The sequence below is a fragment of the Bombus vancouverensis genome, chromosome 9 (genome assembly GCF_051014615.1).
Source record: "Bombus vancouverensis nearcticus chromosome 9, iyBomVanc1_principal, whole genome shotgun sequence".
In the NCBI taxonomy this organism is placed as follows: Eukaryota; Metazoa; Arthropoda; class Insecta; order Hymenoptera; family Apidae; genus Bombus; species Bombus vancouverensis.
The window spans coordinates 17,392,643-17,412,258 of record NC_134919.1 but is presented as its reverse complement, the minus strand read 5'-3'; the positions used below and the strand labels follow the sequence as shown (position 1 = coordinate 17,412,258).

Sequence of the window (19,616 nt, the reverse complement as noted above, 5' to 3'; positions counted from 1 at the left end):
AGTATATACATATATCCATATATAATGTTATTAATTTTCGATATGAACATATGTTTGGATTTTTGCTATTTAGATACGTTAATTAATCTCTAACCTTGATTGGCCGAGGTCTTGTTATCTTTTAATTGTGCGGAGAAGTGGAAAATCACTAGTTAACGGATGTTTAATCTTTTCACAGTATAGAACGAGAGACGAGAAAAAGATTTAGGACAGTTATAGCGCTATAAAATTTACATATGAAATTTTGATAACGCGTGAGTTATTTTTATCCTGCTATTTATTTTTTCTCGTTATTGTATGCAAGTTTTTAAGCGTCACAAGTTACTTGCGTTTACCGCGTAAATAATTCTCAATAAAAGAAATTCGTTGAATTTCGTGCTATTTTATTACGCTATGAAAGGATTAAATAAAATTTCAGTAAAAAAAAAAAAATAATGATACTTTAGTATAAGAAGCTTGACCAATCAGGGAATCAAACGCCGTAGAAAGCAGAAACGATGATATTATTTATTTCTTCTAATCGTACACAGTAGTGCAATGACAATATAGTTGAATGAAGCGTAGTGATGTCAATTAATTCGTTCCCTTTTATTTGGCTGTTCGTTTTCGTTTTCCTTTCTTTTTATCTGTTCGTGTATAATTTGCATCGATGTTATACTTTACGATCTTGAACTTACTATTTGCGCCACGTTCACAATATAGCGAACGATCCTACGATGTAATACCGTAACCTCGTAATAATTTTGTTACTATTATACTACATGTTACTTGTGTGAGACTTCTTTTTATATACAGGCCGGCACTTAGATATAATATAAAGGTCCCTCTGTTTCTATTTATCTTACTCTTTTAAATACGGTATCGTTGTTTTATTCTATTTATATTTTTCTATTCGTTCGAACCAAAATCGAATTTAATCGATAATTATCTTTCTTTCGATAAACATTGCCCTGATTTACCAGATTAATTTCCCATGTTCGTTACCCATGTTTATCATTTTTCTCTCTTGTATTTATTAACAGTATTAATTTTGATTCTTTCTTTCTGTAGCGAATACACGCATTTACTTGTTTTTACTTCTGTTAGCTAGCCCAGAGCTGCAGAGCGCGACGATGCTTTCTCAACGTGAAACCTCGCTCTGTCACGTTTCATTTCACAAAGTGCTATTCTAAAAGGGACTCCTGTTGAGAAGTCAATTTTTTCAAGTTTTCATCCAGTGAAGCGATTCGTTTCCGCATGAGTACGCGAAACACCGAAACTATCGTTGGCAAAGCATCGATCGCCGCGACGTTGGCGTAATTGTATCATAACTGCACTAAGCTAATGCTCTTTACAGCTTCTTCTAATTTTTCCTTGTGTCTTTTGACATATATATATATGTGTGTGTGTGTGTGTGTGTGTGTGTGTGTGTGTATGTGTGTGTATATATATACATATGTATATCTTCGGCAGTATATACAAATTTCTTTTTGCAACAAAAAGGATATATATATTTTTTTATTTTTTAAATCTATATATATTTATTTATATTTATATATATACACGTATACATACTTGTCTGTAACTGATTTTTACAGCGCCAGATTTATATTTATATTTATCGTTGTTTTCCTTTTCTTCCTTTTGTTAAGTCAACATACATACACACACTCTCTAGTTTTTTACTAATTCTATTAATTGTTGAACGTTGAACTGCGACTTATGTGTTTACTTTTACAGCTAGGAGGAGGTGCTTTTACATTATGTATACGATCGCATGCAAGTTTTTTGACATTTTTATATGCATCTATCCGCAAGAACACGTACACATAGACACAACAACGACGAACAAGCGTAAAATATATATATATATATATACATACATAAACATACATATATATGCACACGTACAAGCACGGTGAACATTCACGATACATGCATACACGTGACAATTTCAATAAAACGCAGTCATCGTCATCATTTCCACGCCGTTATGTTCGATTTTGTGTGTGTGCTTCAGCGGACAGTATGTAACTTTTAACTTCTTCTTATTTCTCATTTTCTTCTTTTTTTTTCTTCGTTTTCTTTTTCTTTTTTTTTCCTTTATACTTTCGTTCCACCGTTTTTTTTTCTCTTATTTGTGCTAATTACAAAAGCTGGGTATATATATATATATATATATTTATTTATATATGTTATATATATGTATATATAATATATATATATATATATATGTACCTTAATCGCGGATCGAAAACGGAACGGCGAAGAATACGGAATAAACGCGTTCATGAGCACCGGAAGTCCTCAGCATCGACGAACAGAGAACATAGCGCTTTGTAATTCGATTAACCGCGTTCGTGAATCCGATTTCGTCGGTGCGTACAGATCGCGATGGACTAACTAGAGCACACACGAGCACACACAGCAGCGATTACGCGTCCCGTAAAGCAGTCCATGTTTCCGACGTGAACGTGCCGGAAACGTGGTAATCAGAGAGCGCGGCTACGCATATCAATGTACTCTATGGTATTCCCTCTTTCACTTTCTTTCTTTCTGTATCTATATTTCGTCCTCTTTGTGTGTCTGATCATGTGTTCCCGTCTCGCGAGGCATTCTTTGCGAGAGTAAATACTCTGTCCCGTGTTCTATCGAACGCACAGATCGCTGCGAACACGTTTCATTCTTTCTGTGGTCAAATTTTGGGAACGGCAATCGATTCTCGTTATTTTCAAAACGACGCTGGGTCCACTCGCTTGATTTACTCGTTCGAGCACGAACAGCAATGTTCGTATTGTACGTACGTGCGCCTTTAAACAGGAAAAGAGACGAAGTCGAGCATGTAGCTATCAACACCAACGGAAGACCTAAGATATAGCTGATGATAAATGGAGGGTTCAATGGAAAAGTGGTACAAACGCATTTCTTTCGCCTTCTCTTCTCAGAAACGAGATAGGTTAATGATTTCTCAACCATTTCGGAGATGCTAATGCGAAAGTACCGATCTCCGCAGAGATTAACGATTGAGAACTATTGATCGAGCGAATTTTGTTCTGAATTTTTCGAGCCTTTAGTAATGTGCTTTAATATTTAGAAGCATTCAAATTTTTATATTAAAACGTTTGAAATTAGAGATTTTGTTACTTGTACTTTTTCTCTAAGTTCCTCAAATAATACATGTATGTTTATATGGCTTCTGATGGCTGCAAATGCACATACCTAATATACACGCGTCTAATCAACGTTAGTAAGATAATAAAATTAAAGGAGGGGTTCATCGTGCCTGTTCTCTTTCGCAATCTTTCTCTCTCTCTTTCTCTCTCTCTCTCTCTTTCTTCCCCTTCTCTTCTTTCATACTCTCTCGTACGAATATTTCTTTGTCTGTCTGTCTCTCTCTCTCTCTTTCTCTCTCTCTCTCTCTTTTTCTTCCTCTTCTCTTCTTTCATATTCTCTCGTGCGAATATTTCTTTGTCTTCCACTCCCGTTTCCTATCTGTCTATCTGTCTGTCTGTCTGTCTGTCTGATTGTCTGTCTGTCTGTCTGTCTGTCTCTGTCTCTCTCTGTCTCTCTCTCTCTCTCTTTCCGTGTATATTTGTTCGTATATTCGTATGTTTGTACATACATATATTTGTATTCGTATTCGTATCTTTATGTATTTATATTTATATACATAACATATCTATGTGTTTGATATATTTGATATCGTTCTATGCGATTCGTGTATCGCCTGTGTACGTGTGTGTGTGTGTCTCGTTAATCGTTCGATTTCCGTGCGTGCGTTCCTTAACGAGCTCCCAGGCTTAAACCCGTGTCGAGATCTCGCCTTTTCACTTCCGATGAAGAGCGCGAGCTGTCGGCAAGTCGCGAGTTCCAAGAACAAACGAACGTACGAAATGGACCGAACCTTTAAGTATTGTGTCTCGTGGTGCATGTTTTACACTCACACACGCTTGCTGTCTTACCTTCTAACACACACGATAAAGAAACGATGCAGATCGTTGGTTGCCGCATTAATCCAACCCTGGACGTTGTGCGTATACGTTCTACGGCTAAATAAAACATACCGACTTGCATGGGTCTACGGAATGCTAGGTGAGTTCGCGATGCACCGTGAAAAATATATAGTCGACGGAGAAGAAACACGATTGTTCGTGTTAATTACGTTAGTCGATAAATTTTCGACGTTAATTTGTATTCCGTATGATTTTACATTTTGTCTTCTTCACTGATACATACCGGAAAGAAAAATTACAGAGAAAAGGATCATTTTGCTCTAGTTCCAAAACTAGCGTATTACGTAGCGATATTTAACACTATTATCGCGTTATTAATATCTTTCTATAGCCCCGGTAAAACTTATTTCTTGATTTTTTAAGAAGTAATTTCGTAATATCGAAGTATTTCCAAAGAATACGAAAATTACGAATATGACAGCCCAGGAATAGAAATTTCAAGTTATCTAGAAAGGAAGAAATGTCGCGCCGTCTGACTAATCACGTACCTACTCTACTGCGAACCCGCGGCAGGATACTTACGACTTAATAACATTTACATACTAACACCGAAAGAAACTTCTAAGCGTGTAAGCATGATTTATATTTGTTGAAATTGTATCTAGAGATCGCATATCAATAAGAATATCGATATTGGCTTGCAATTAGATTCGTTAGAATTTTCATACGGTAGATGTTTCTGACGATGTTTTAACGAAAGTGAGCAGAAAATTCCATGCAAAATATCGAATTTCACATTTCGTATTTATATTCGCAGTATTCGGTATTCTACGCTCGTGTCGAAGAAATTAATTCTGGTAATTCGTCGAATTTGTTATTTATTTATATTAAGGCAAAAAATTAAATTTTCCGCCTTTGTTACATTTCACCGAGTAAAATATTCGTTATTTCAATTCGTACGTAGTAAACATAACGGTGTCCAGTGAATTAAAAGATCTAAAATTTTGTATATAAAATTAATTTTCGTACATTTCAAAATCGAATATGTTCTTAAAATTTGGCGATGTAATCAACGAAACAGAGTAAAGGGATACGATAACAGATAAAAACGACAACGGGAAAATTAAAAGCCATTTGAAACAAGCGTTCTATCTCTAGTTTTATTTCAATTTTTCTCTTTTTCTTCTTCCGTTTCATTGTTTCTCGTTACTGGCACTTCTTCGCGCGACTGGCGTATAAATCGCGGTGAAATATTACCAAAGGTTCATCTGACTATATATTTTTTCAAAACGGCGTGCATTGCAACACAGAAGACAAACGGCCGGAAATAGTAGATGATGCATGCGCAAGGAATCCTCTAACATATGTGCGAATTAACCCGATTGATAGAACACTGAAAACTCGGATGCATCCGTCGAGACATCCGTCATACTACACCACACCACCACCAACCAAAGTAACTCCACCATCATACACCCACCCCCACACTCCCATAATTTGTTTAGTTCACCTTCTCGAAATATAGCCGTCCAATTTTCCGTGTCCTCTGACCTTATTGGGCGGGGCGAGGTACACTGAAACCAGTGAGCGATGCCTATTTGACAATATTCAACACGGTATTTAGTTCCAACGTAGAGAGTAGTGATTAGATGTTTCCTGTTTTTCTCTCTCGTCGTTCTGGGCGTTGATATGTCTCGCTCTCTGACGCATCGCGTTCGATCTTCTCATAAAATTCAAATAAAATTAGTTGCAATTAGATAAACAAATTAAACAACTTTAGTAGGCTTTCATCAAGTTTATCGTAATAATTGGAGAATTTAATTGGTTCGTAGACACGTTCATAGATAAAATTGAAAAAAAAATTGTGAAAGTACGTCATGGATATCGTAGTTGTGAAATGTATTGTAGCGAAGTCAGTAGATCGGGGTACCGTACCAACGGCCAGAAGCAATAGACGAAGAACCAAAAAAAGTAAGGTAGGCTGTTTTTTCGCCTTCCAGAACAAGCCCGTACGTCCAAAAATGGGGCGCTCTTTCGCATCATCCGATCCTCTTGCCATCACCGTACACGTATCTTCTTCTTTTCACTACTTCACCTTCACAGCCGTACATTCTTTCCATACTGATATTTTCGTCTTCGTCTACTTCCTTCCGCTCTTCCACACGATATTCCGCTCTCTGCATTCTCCTTCTCATACTCTGTATATTATTCCATGTTCCTACGTTGCATTCCAATAGCTTGACAAATAATGTTTCACATGGTCATCGATTTAGCGATAGTTAGTCGAAAATCAGTTGCGTGTCCCAGGTTGTCAAATAAATTTTACCTTTGTACCTTTTTGTCTATCGTCACGCCGACTCGTCTTTTCCATAACAATTGTCGATGAAACGTTGGCTTCGGAGTTTCATGTTTTGAGAAGCGGCATATGTGCTCGAATTTTGGAAAATCCTTCATTTTATAAAATTGCAAGATACCACGAAACTATCTAATCACGGTTGATATTTCCAGTGAATCGAAGCTCCAGTACCAACATTTGTTTAAGCATACCATACCTGCATATCTAACCTCTTTCATTCGCGACACGCATATTCGCTAACGAATCAAAGACCCTTCTGGCATCAACAATTTCAACGGGACCTTCGGAAACCAAGCGAAAATCATTCAGGTTTCTAAAAATTTCATCCATTCTGTAAACGTTTGTCATTGCTTCGCCATTCCCAAGATCAACTCCTAAATCCAAAGACCACCCACGATCCATGTCTACGTTTCAAAGGTAAAAACTCGACATAAGCACACATACACGAACGTGTCCAAACGTATTATTGAAATATTTGCGAACGTGCCAAACGCATTATATACTCATAGTACACTTACAAACAACGTATTCGAACATTTCCAAACCACCTAATCGTATTACAGACTCACAATATAGTATTTCCAAAGAGAAGCAATACAGGTACAGATAGACCAGTTTATCGCCTCACCCAACTGTTCCTGGAGCTGCCCCCGGTTTTGCGCCCCAACCCCAAGCCCCTCAAACCCCTTTGGCCACATAGATAGAGTGCCATGCCATGCGTGTTCGCTCTTGCTGTAGGTATGTCGCGAGTTTCAACGCGGGGCGTGCAAACGCGGCGAGACGGAGTGCCGGTTTGCGCACCCCCTCGAGACGGTGCAGGCGAACGAGGACGGCTCTGTGACGGTCTGCATGGACGCTGTCAAGGGCCGATGCAATCGGGACCCCTGCCGCTATTTCCACCCCCCTCTGCACCTTCAAGCCCACATTAAGGCCGCACAATCTCGGGCTAGCATTGCGGTAATGCATTCTCTCTCTCTCTCTCTTTCTCTCTTTCTCTCTCTCTCTCTCTCTCTGTCTGTCTGTCTGTCTGTCTGTCTGTCTTTGCCTCTTTCTCTCTTCGTTTCTATTAATCTTTCTGTCATCGCTAATTTTCTCTTTTCCGTCGTTTGTTTCTAATTTTCTTTCATCCGTCATTCTATCTGTTTCTAGTAATTTTCCTCCTTTACATTCCCGTAAACCTTCGTTTACTTTTATCGTCATTTCCGGATACCTCTTCGTCTTCCGTTTTGGTTTTCAATTCCACCTTGACCCCTTTTACTTACACCTCTGTGACTTGGCATTCGAATCACTGAGAACGTTCCGATATACCAAGACTTTGGTTTCTTTCCTTTAATCCGTCTACATGGGGAGGAAACCTTTTCAACCTAATATCCGATAAGCCTCCCTAGTTGGTTCGAGATCCCTTTGAATCTTTGTCCCCGTAGCACCCGCCACCTCCGCGATGACCAGGCGACAAAAGCCTCGCTGTCGTCATTAAACGAATGAGTCAGACAGATACGGAGCAGACGGGTGGATAAAGAATCGACGGAGGAGACAACTACTGTAGTGGCAGAAACGTCTCCCAGGAATCGCGGTTTCTCTAACGCGAAACTAATCGCGATCCTGTCTCCATTTTTGCCCGTCCTATTAACGAATCGTTCCTAAAGTGAATTTTTTAAACGAATCCCTCTGTCAGGCTACCTATTCACGTTGACACTCGCGCGACGGTTGCTAGGAGAATTACGTAAAAAGTCACTATCCTTCTAAGCTATATTTTCGAGACTTGTACTTTTGAGACGCACAATCGTACTTCGATGCGATTAATTTTGGCAAAAGAACTCGAAGAAAAGTCACGAAGCTCGTCGTTTCGATGGGTTTGATGGTTTTGATAAAAAAATTACAAAAAGTATCTTGTTGCGAAATCGAAATGATCCGAATGGATGGATCGAAGATCGCGCGAGTGTTAACGGATCCGATCGATTCTCTCTTCCATGATTCACACTCTTTCTTTACTCTAACTCTCTTCTCGCCTCTCTGTTTCTCTTTCTTTCAGTTCCATGTGGCGTGTGCTTCATGTGCGGATGTCTTGTACACGTGTCTTTTTTTTATTATTTTTGTCTCTCTTCGTCCTCGCTGGAAACTGGTTATCAGCCGGTCTGCTGTTGTCTGTTTGAATCTGGGCTGAGCTTCGCGAAAAAGATGCGGTGGTGGTGAAAGTCTGGCCGTTACGTGTGTATATACGTGGCTTTAATTGGCACGCCTACCGACGGGGAGAATCGTTTTGCATGCGGACAATCGAAATTTCCGATCGTGTCAAACGAAAGATATTGTTTCGAAATTTTCAATCTCCGGGCGACTTAACCTTTTCGTTGCATAATTCATTGTCAAGTGAATGTCAATGTTCGAAGAAAAAGAACGTTGTTCGATTCTCAACCTAAATACATGGTGTCTCGTTCGAGTTGAACGAGTCAACTTATTCTCGATACGATGTAAACTCGTCTCAGTCGTCTTTTCTTTCTTTTTTTTTTTTTTTTTGTCTTTCTTATATTTTCAATCTAGATAAGATGCCCTGTGTATCGTTGTTTCGTTGTCGATTCCTCTCGGCGAAGGAAAATAAATTTTTATCGCGCGCAAGTTAAAGCAGTAGAGTCCCGTGACGAATCTCGTATACAGCGGTGTTCGGCTGTAATTGAACGTAAAGGTTAACGTTGACCGGTGATGAAACGAAATGAAAACGGAAAGACGGAAGGAAATATTCTTTCGATTTGTTACACCACGTACCGTTCGTCTAACGATCGAAGGGCAACTGTACAGAGGTGTTTTGAACGGAGCCCTGGAGGGCGGGAGAAACGGAAGTTACGTCGTTGTCAAAGAACAAAAGACTCGAAGTGCACGCATATCCTACTTGTCCGAACATCGAACCCTTCTTCCCTCTTCTATCTCTTTTCCCCATACTTCTCTCTTTATCTCTCTTTATCTCTATCTATTCTCTGTTTTCGATCTTTCACGTGTACTGTCATCCTCTTTCAGTTTCCTGGGTTTGCGTCAAAAGGAGCTTTCGTTGCTGCGCTGCTTTTCGCCAATCTACGTCGAGTATATACATCGGGCTTCCCCCTTGAACGCAGTAGTCCCTCTTACGTACTCTTATATATACGCCACTACACACGTATCGAACTCTCTATCTACCTATCCATCTATCTATATCCACATATATACGTATTATTACAACGATACGTATATATATAGATATATTCCTCTGTGTATAGCACTGTCGCACGCGAGACAGATTACCGAACCACAAGTAAAATTGGCCAATAGTTGCGCAGTGCTCGAATTAACGCGATAACCGTATCGAGCATTTCGTGGCGAACATTCCGCATTGTCGTTCTCAAAAACTACAACTTACATCGATCGACGATACTATTTCTCGACCGAGCAATCACGAATGTAAAAGAGCAAGAAAGCAGAAACGAAACGTCAAACTCGATACGGTTATCGTGGAAATGTATATTATATTAGTTTCTCTCATATTGTACACCCGTTACTCCTCCTCGATGTCTTTATTTTCTATTTCTTCCGTTCTCCAATTCACTCGTTCACGGTCTATATATCTCTCCTCCACTTTTCTTTCTACCTCCGATTATTCTCTTTTCCCTTCGTTCTTTTCTTTTTTGTTCTCTCGCGTTTTCTCACTCCGATTCACGCTGTCCTATCGATCATACACCGGTCCTACGTTCTTTCCACCTCATTGTTTGTCGCTTTTGTGTTCGTCCAATTTTCTATACGTTATTCCTTGTATGATGTTCAAGCCGTTCTCGTAGCGTGTAGTGAGTAGTACACGAGGCAGAATTCTTGTTTAACATCACCAAAAACACCACTGTTCTATTTCTCTCTTTCTAGCAGCCTATCGCAGCTATCCAGGTGCAAAGAACTAGTTGCAATACACCAATCACCTGTTTCGGTGCCTAGGTCGCAATAAGTACAAGATGTTTCCGCAGCCACACGTGACCGCTCCATTTCTATCTATTCTAACATAATGCATTGTCTTTTACGATTCTTCTTTTGATCGATTATTTCCATCCACAGTAGATATGTTAGCTCAGAATGTCATACTAATAAGCACTATAATTATTACGATAGCTCCCTGACGTGTGATTACGCTCGACCAAAATTTCAACCAGCAAACGTCGAAATGGAGCGTGATCACGATTCTTGTAAATAAGAAGTAGTAGTTAAAGTGACATGTCTTTCATGAATGACACGTACACCACTCTGCTGACAAGCTGTGCTGCACGAACCCCGGCTATCAACCCTCGCTGCTGTTTTGCTGCCCCACACAAAAACGCTACACTGAGAATCGTCGAGCCTAAAAAAAAAAAAAAAAAAAAAAAATAGAAATTTTTTACAAAATGTACAGTAACTGTATAAAAGTAAAAGATAAAGATATAGGCACGTACGTAAAAGCAAAATATAGAACATACGAATTTGCAATAGGTCTGAAAGTCTCAAACTCGATCATCTGGGTTTGTTGGGAGGTGTGTGTGGGCCAAGGCGAAAGGGAGTGTGTTTCTCGGATCTTCTGTCTTCGTTCACGTTTGCACTCGACCGACTTCGTAGATTACCTTCGCGTTCGTGTAATTACAAATGAAACAAACTAGATCGTTAGTGGAACGTTGCTCGGCCGACTCGTCGAAACTCAGCATCTTCCCTCGACTATTTTGCGAAAATTGAAAATTCTACGATTACCTCGATGTAATTTCACCATTAAAAATAAATATTTCTGACGTTCGTCCTGGTCTACGGGCGCGAATTTCCCGACAAATTCAACAATTTTCGATAGTTTTATCGATAATATCGTACAAGTCGAGGGACGGTCAACGAAAAGATAATATCCACGACGTACACTGGCGAAAAATCATGAAATCGTGGTCAAATTTGCCTTTCTTTTTAACGCGATAGTACGATAAAAATTTCGATAAAAACACTTTTACAGAATGAAAGATACGTGCTAACGCGATCGAAACCAAGATCGCTGTTAGAGAAATCTTTGATCTCGAATTCGCAAAAATTCGCCTGGGTGCGTCGGTTGATTCGAGAGACGGAGGAGGGGGAGAGGGATAAATAGTAAGTTCGTTTAAGAGAAAGCAAGTAAGCTGGAGATAGCAAAATGGGAAAGCGCATACGTGTCTCGAACGACGGTCGAAGAAGAGATATTTTTCTGTCCGATCGTTCGCGAATTTGTTTTCCGGGGACTAAAATTGTCCACGGGCCGAAAGACAGAGAATGAACGCAGATAAAAAAGAAGTAGTGAGGGAAAAGTCAGAAAAACTGGCAAAGACAAAAGAGGAGAAAGAACGTGAAAAAGGAAAAAGATGAAAGAAAAAAGAACGATAAAAAGAGAAACGAGAGAATGCGAGAAAGACATTTTCAGCAACGTCGCGCGGAAGACCTGCAGCCACACCCGGAACACAATGGAAGAAAAGTCTCACGTGGATGATTGCGGCAGACCAGCTTGTTGGCAGGGAAGTCTCATTCTCTAAAAGTGGTTTTCAATTTCCCAAGGGTGCATACCGCGTACCTACGGAGTAAGGAAAATTTTGTTCGAAAATTTGCCTCGAGCTTGTATACCGATGTATGCACGCCATTTTGACCAGCAATTTGAAATTTGGAATTTCACCAAGATGGCGAAATTTCGTATTAATACCTCTGCATCTCCGAATCTCTCTTCCGTTAACGTGGTCTTCTTTTTTCGTAATTGGGGAAACACGTGCAACGTCGTACGATTAAGGATTCCAGATTTATAAAGCGTTAAGATTCGAAGGTTTATAAAATAAAATCAAAATGCTCGAAAACGGAATAATTTCGACGATGTCCAGAAAGCGATATATTTGTAGAGTACATTTGTAGAGTTACAATTTAACAAGAAAAATGACGTTGATAATTTGACGTAACGTGGAATTATCGTTCGACTTTATAACAGCTTGAAACCTTTATGACTCGTGTAGGATATTGCATAGATTTCCCCTGAAGTAGCAAAATATGAAACGGAGTAAAAATTAATTGCAAACGCTTGACTGTTCCAATTAGAATTACGACTGAAAAAGCCAATGGCGTTCGGTCGGCGAGGCAAATTTGTCAAATAAACCGATTTAATAGCCAGCTCCTTTGATTCGTCAATTTGTTTCGAGTATTCATTCTCTCGCTCTATGCCGATATTCCATTAGATCGATTAATCCGGAGTACTCACAGGCGTATCATCATCCACGCGTTCGACAACCGCCAAACATCGTCTAATCAAATCTAATGCATCTGTTCGAAATGCACTCTTCGGAATTGCTATGCCACGATCTCTGAATGTTTGTCACATTATACGACACGAAACATGTCCTCTTGATATCTGATACCACCTACAGAAAAGAGAGTACGGATCGGTCGCGAGGCTACGATGTACGTACGTAGGAATACGGTGGTCCAGCCGATAGTAAGAATTTTTACCCAGCATTTCGATTCGTACATACAAAATGTTACACACGATATGCACGCACATGTGACACGCACCTACACGTACTTACATTCGCCTACACATTTTGATACATTTCGCTAAAACGACGCCATCTACGAAGAAGGGATGCCAGCGACGAAACCAGCGGACGTCGAAACAATGCCAACCGGAAGCCTGTGCAGCGTGATATAATTAATTAAACGTTATATGTCTTTTAATGAATTTTCCAGGGATTAACAAAACGTTTCTAAGGAGACGCCTTCTTCTTTTCAGTTCGTTCCCTTTCTCTTGTTTTATCTATCCTCTGTCAAGTATCGATATATTCTATTATACGTATAAAAGGCAAACTGATTGACTCGAGAAGAATCAATTTATCTCGCAAATGTTTGAAAAATCGAGCGATAACCGAGCGTGAAGTTGATCAGTTTGCCACGTGCCTGAAACACGTATCCAATTCGTATTTTTCTTATTTCTTCCATCGAAATTCTTTGTCTTTCGATGGGCAAAGAAAGAAAAAGAACTGGACACAACGGAGGATGAAACGAGAGGATATCACGGCGAAACTAATAAATTTCGACAGATAGCTGGCCGATTATTGCAGGTGTTGCCGGAGTCAGAAACGCCAGTCGATATCCCGATGGACGATCAAATGGAATTCTCCGGTTATATTCTTTCGTCTTTTGCTCCCCGTATTTCACACCGCTTCTCTATATATCTCATTTTTACCTTCCCCGACTCCTCGTCCATCTTCTGTTCTCTGGATACTTTATTTTCAATTACCAGAACACGCCAATTTCTTCCATTTTAGACGTCTGATCGGGGTACACACGGACGTTCATTGCCATTATTTCGCAGATCTTTGCCGACGAGCAGCCGACGCACGCCTATCGGTTCTATTATCGATCCGACGAATCTCTGATACTATTTGTTGTTACTGTTAATACGATTATCGCACATTGTCCATTTTGAAAATGTTGATTGTCTTTCTTTTAGGATCACGCCCTTTTGCCATATGTTTTCGTTGATCTTCTCGTTTTTTTCTTTTTTCAACCTGTTTCAGCAGGATTCGACCGCTTTTCGGTCCGTGTAAACGCAGTTTCACATGGAAACCGCGCCATCTCGGTTATTTTCTCCAACGAGTTTCTCTTTTTAACTGCGTTTATTGGATCAAAAACGTGGTTGCTCGCGCACAATCGCGACCCGACACTGTTTCTCCACGGGTTTCTCTGCCGGTGGTTCCACGGTGAAAAACGAGATCACGGGAAAGAATGGCCGATCGAATCGCGGAAAGACGGATGCGAGGCAATTACATCAGCCTCGACACCGCGTACCTCGCGAGAGCAACCCGAGAAGCGTGTCGCGTCTGCATGCGTGGCACATTAATTTACGTGTCGTTTTACGTGTGTCGCGCCACAAAACACACGTGGCTGCGGCTGTATGTGCACAACACATAGTACACGCACGTGTAAAGGAAACTTTGGTTACCCTTTACCGTCTACATGTATCGTATATGTTACGGGACAAGACGCGAAATTTAAACAAATCAAGTTTTAACCAGACGAAATTCGAGCTGTCTAATTAATCCTTGCTAAGTTGTAGATTTACAGCGGAACAAGACGCGTAGTATCGCAGTACGTGGCAATAGACAAAAAAAAGAACGTGTCTTGAAATACAGCAGGTATACGGTAGTTAATATTCAGCTTGAAAATAATTAGTAAAACTATTTAGATTCTGTATCTTTAACGATTATAAATAAAACAGACCGTTTTAGATATTTTTACGAAAAAGAAGAACCGTCGAAGATATTGGCATGCACGTTGAATTTGTTCCTGTTGATAACGATAACCCTATACCTACGATTCAAAGGATTTTACTTGTTCGCATTTACGCGAATTCTTCGTTAGACATTTCCCATCTTGTCTAATGAAAATCCGACTTTTACTCGTACGTATCTTATTCCGCGTCTTGTCCGTGACATATATATTTAGTTTTTGGTCGATATAGTTTATTGTAAGTTGTATATAGATATATGCACATAAATAATACGACGAGAATTTATACGTTATATGGGATCTGTTTTAACTTGAACTACTTGGATTTTTTATATATATATGTATATTATATACGCGATTCTGTCGTTTCTTGCCTTTAGCCTCAACTGGTCTGTTTTTCTTTTTTTGATTTTTATCTTGCCCTCTTCCGCCTGACGATGCTTCTTCATGCTTGCTGACAAAAACCTTCGTACGCTTCGCTACCTGCCAATTAACGCCTGCGAAATTATGCCGACCAAAAACCCTCTGCGCCCGGAATCTCGAACACGGGGACACGAACAAAAATTGGAAATCGAACTGGGGGAAAAAAAAATCTTAAATCACGTACACACGTATATATAACGCCGAATGCAACGATGAAACGGATGGCAAAACGAACTGCGTGTACAACGAACACGACGATAATACCAATAACGATGATTATCGCCAAAATAACGGAAAATAATACCGAATGATTATCGAAACCGCACGATGTTCGTGATCGATACGGAACGTGGAAACATCCCTGACGAATAATCTGCTCGGCGTACCTATGGCAACCTGTCTATGGGGCAAAAAAATGTGTATATATAATGAAATAAAAAAAATATATGTATTCGTATACATTTAATGGGAAAAAATGATGGATTGACGGGAAAATTTGAACGGTCAATCGCACGCACGTACGAACGAAAATACACGCAAAACACGGATACGAAATAAAATTGAATGAAACACGAAAAAAAAAAAAAAAAAAAATTGAAAATGAAAACGCAGACGGCGACTATGCCGACGAACGTTGCGGGAATGGGCGCGTTGGCTGGCGGAGTGTCAGGAGTGCCGGCAACTGCGGTTCCCGGAGGACTTCAGAGCGCCAGTATAGCAAGCATCGAACTCGGCAAGAAGCGGATGCGCGACTCCAATGATGATCTGCTAATGGTACCACGGCTTATGCATGGAATACACTCTTCTTTTTTTTGTAGCTAAATTCCACGAAATTGGCCCGAACATTTTTACTTTGCTTCTTCTTTACTTTCGATCGTTACTTTATCATTTTGTCCGTGATGTTCCTTTGTGTTCTTCAATGGATGTTTGCTAGGTTACCTGCCGACATTGAAGCGAGGTGAGTAACTATGAATTAGCACCTTACGTAGCTTTATTTTTGGTTTTATGAGAAATTCGTAACAGATATAGATCGATATATATAGATCTGGAGATAGTTCCTTTGGTTTGACAGAAGAGCGCCTTAACCTTTTTAGGGATGCATTTCTTTAGATTACAAACACAGCATATCAAACGACATAAATTCAAACAAAAAATCACATACATACGTATATATATATATATACACACATATATCGACGTTATCCCTCAAAAGATTAAGTTTTCTGTTGTTTTATATGCAGGCTATTTTCTAGGACAAACTGTTTGTTTTCAGACCGCGATCATCGTAATAAATAATAAATGTTAGCTTTTGTTAAAACGTTTTATGCTTTTGTATTTGATTCTCTTAAATTTTTTTTTTACGTTAGAGGCTCTACCAATGCTTAAATGTTACTTCTTCGATACGAATATCTCGGAGGCTTTATAACGTAAATATTTTATTAATCCGGATGAAATTTTTTTTCTTGGATTTCTGAAACATGTATTGAAATTCTCAATGTTATTACGATGTCTTCAAAAAAAAGGCATGTTTCTTCTTCGCGTAATCTTAACAGAAGATAAACCGAGATTTGTAAAAGATTCTATAAAAAACATAGTAACAATAATATAGAACAATGAGAAACAAAATTATCGTGTAATATTTTTGTAATTAATAGATGAACTTTTGGTAATAATCCAACTAAAAATTCCATTAATAATTAAAAGATGAAATTAACAGTTTTCATGGAAAACGTATTATTAATGTAGATAATATCAAATATTTATAAACTATAGTAGTTTAGATACATACATATATATTAGTAATTACATATATATATGTATATAGAGTTAAAAATAATTAATCCTTAATTACTAATGGTGCTAATTTATAGTAATTCACCCTTATGCTACTCAAAACATAAAATTGAGTAAAAGGAGAAGTTTAAACAAATGATACGCATAAATAATAGCGATTTTCCGATATTATATCTGGCAAATTATTGCACTATATATAGGTACAAATATAAATAGGTAGATGGCATTTTAAATGGATTAAAGTTTTGTTATTTTCACATGTTTATATACTTAACCCGCTTGCTGCTACAAGCATTTAATATTTTCTTCTATTTTTTACTTCAAAGTACTACTACTAAATAATTTTTTATTCGTACGTTAAAAGAATTGTTTTGAGTAGTATATCTTCTTAATAGCACTAGGAAAATGAAATATTTTTTATCGATAAAAAGAATGATCATACGCAGGGAAGGAAAAAGAAAGAGAATCTATCACGAACATCATTTTTTGTGATCCGATAGTAGATCATGAAACATATGTAGTCACAATCCTACTCATATATCGCTGGACACTATATAACATAATGTTATGTTTCGACATCAAAATTTTTTATTCAATTATGTCGAAGATTATAAAAATTATAGCAAATCAAAGTTCCAAATTGTAGAAATGGCACGCCATAAGATAACTGTTCAACAATACGTCACAGTAAGATCTTCAAAATTTAAATCAATTTGGTTGTCTTATGATACATATGATTCGTTATTAGGTATCACAATTTCATTTTTTAATTATACAAATTGATTTCTACCTTTTGTAAACGTGCTGGTTGTAAGTGTCTTAGAGATTTATAGATGGTAGTGTAGATTATCGTTTCTGCTTCGATAAAGCTTCCAGACATCCGCAGTCCGCTGAGCAACACTCGCACAGCGTATTCCGGAAACGGAGAGAATAAAATGAAGAAGTTCGGGCTATTTTCCGGAAGTTTCTCGTAGAATGTCATATGTTTAAGTTACGAACATATAATTCATTGCGATTGTGAATACACTGCCGAGCGCGCTTAGAGCTCTAGCTCCTTTCTTCTCATATACATATCATGTATATCTTTTTTCTTCTTTCTTTCTCTACATTTTGCTTTCACCTTCTAACAAGAGGAATATTTGTGCGTGTTTCGGATGTACTCTTCGCAGGGCTTGAAATCCGCGATATTCTACTTGATACTTTCTAATTTCCTCGTACTTTCGACTCTATTTATAATAAATATCGGTTTCAGGCAAATTTAATTGTTAATCACGATCGATGGATAAATATATCAGCTTTGTTATAATCGTTATTCGTTAATTGTATCAAATATTCTTCTTTTTTTTCTTATACTTTCAGTTCCTTCGTTTCATTCGAGCTTCTTTACACCCATTATTCGCGTTAATTGCTTATCACACACGGTACCGTATGACTTATTGGTTTTCTTTGTTCTCAAAACTCACTCGCGAATTGAAATTTTCAGACTATTTCTCTCTCTCTCTCTCTCTCTCTCTCTCTCTGTCCCATCATTTCTACCTTTCTGTCTCTTCTTTTTCATTCTCCTCGTTGGTTTCTTCAGACCGGTTACATACTTACTTTCTACGTTTAATTTCGCTTCGTATTCTGTCGTTCGTTGCAGTGTTGTCCGTATCAGAGCTTACGCCTCGTAATGTATTTATAGATCGCTTGGTTGTTTGTTTCTCGATCATCAACCACGAATCGATACGAGCAGTAAGCGAAACGATAGAGAGGAAGAACAAGAAATGTTAGCTGTTCGCTTTACCAATGAATTTTTTTCATTAGCCAAATTTAAGAAACGTTCAAAGCTTTAGAAATAGAGGAGGTTCGTGGTTGTTGATAACGTACACGATCGATTTTCATGTAAACTCACTCCCTCTAGCGAAACCTCCACGAAACGAGAGAGGATCCGCGATCGACGAACGATCGTTCGTCCGTGATCGCGATCTGATCGATGGCTATTGCTTCACAGTCTCGAGTCACGCGCGCATTTCCCTTTCATCCATTCGAAATTCAGATTTAACGAGTTCGCTTCGACGAAACACCGTCGATCTATTTTGCATTTCGTGTTCGTGTCAATGTCGTTGGACGATAGAATCGTGCCTCGTTAAAAAAAACGGGTCAACGACCATTATCCAAGGCAATTCGAGTGATTTTGAGAATTCATAGGATATATTGATAACGTGCGCGCGTGTTTCGCAGCGAAACATCGTGACGAAATCCTTGAAACTCTAATCTCCGTATCGTCAGCACCTTCATTGTGAATAGAAAATACGAAAGCGTGTAAAATAGAGAAACGTTACGGACGAGATTGATCTCCACTCATACACGGTTTATTACAATACTATGACAGCCGGCTAATTTCGAGCGTAATGTCTGCAATTTAACGAAGAATTATTAACAATTTTTTAAATATAGAGTAAGGAAAAGCTTAGCTAGATAAATAAATATGTACATATGTATACCTATATAATTTACATGCATATGTATATTGTGGACTAGAAGTTAACATTCACATAACGTTGCTGTATATCGCCGATCGTCATAGTATTAGTAAGAAGGAATACGAGTGTATGAGGGTTTCTGGGAAAAGGTGGTACAAGTGACAAGATCTTTAATTCGTGAAAACTACGATAGAGAAATTCGTATCGTTCAGATATAGTTATAAAGGGTCGGAGATTTATCAGAAACTCTCCGCCGTATGTACGATAGTGTCAAATAATACGTATCGTTTCCTTTGCGAAGAAGATGTACTTGTATCATGTTCTCACTGGGCTTCTTATACGATACTTTGACAAACGAGAGATGGTTCTTGGAATATGGATGAACTGTGGCGAAAC

The 19,616-nt window shown here is 38.6% G+C and overlaps 1 protein-coding gene across 13 annotated transcripts in view; it reads left to right on the top strand.

The window, feature by feature from the left end:
- The window catches only part of LOC117158801 (protein muscleblind), a 401,892-nt gene that overhangs the window by 357,204 nt on the left and 25,072 nt on the right, over window positions 1–19,616 (top strand). For 6 of the 13 annotated variants that reach the window (XR_013059279.1, XM_033338098.2, XM_033338091.2 and 3 more), the window contains 2 exons: window positions 7,027–7,245; window positions 15,577–15,738. The exons of 4 other annotated variants lie outside the window; for them this stretch is intronic. Coding sequence is in view for 8 of the 9 variants with exons in the window: in XM_033338098.2 (XP_033193989.2) it covers window positions 7,027–7,245; window positions 15,577–15,738 (381 nt within the window). In the remaining variant the exon portion in view is untranslated. The remainder of the gene's footprint in view (window positions 1–7,026; window positions 7,246–15,576; window positions 15,739–19,616) is intronic. 3 more of the 13 variants (XM_033338094.2, XM_033338097.2, XM_033338096.2) reach the window with 2 other exon arrangements.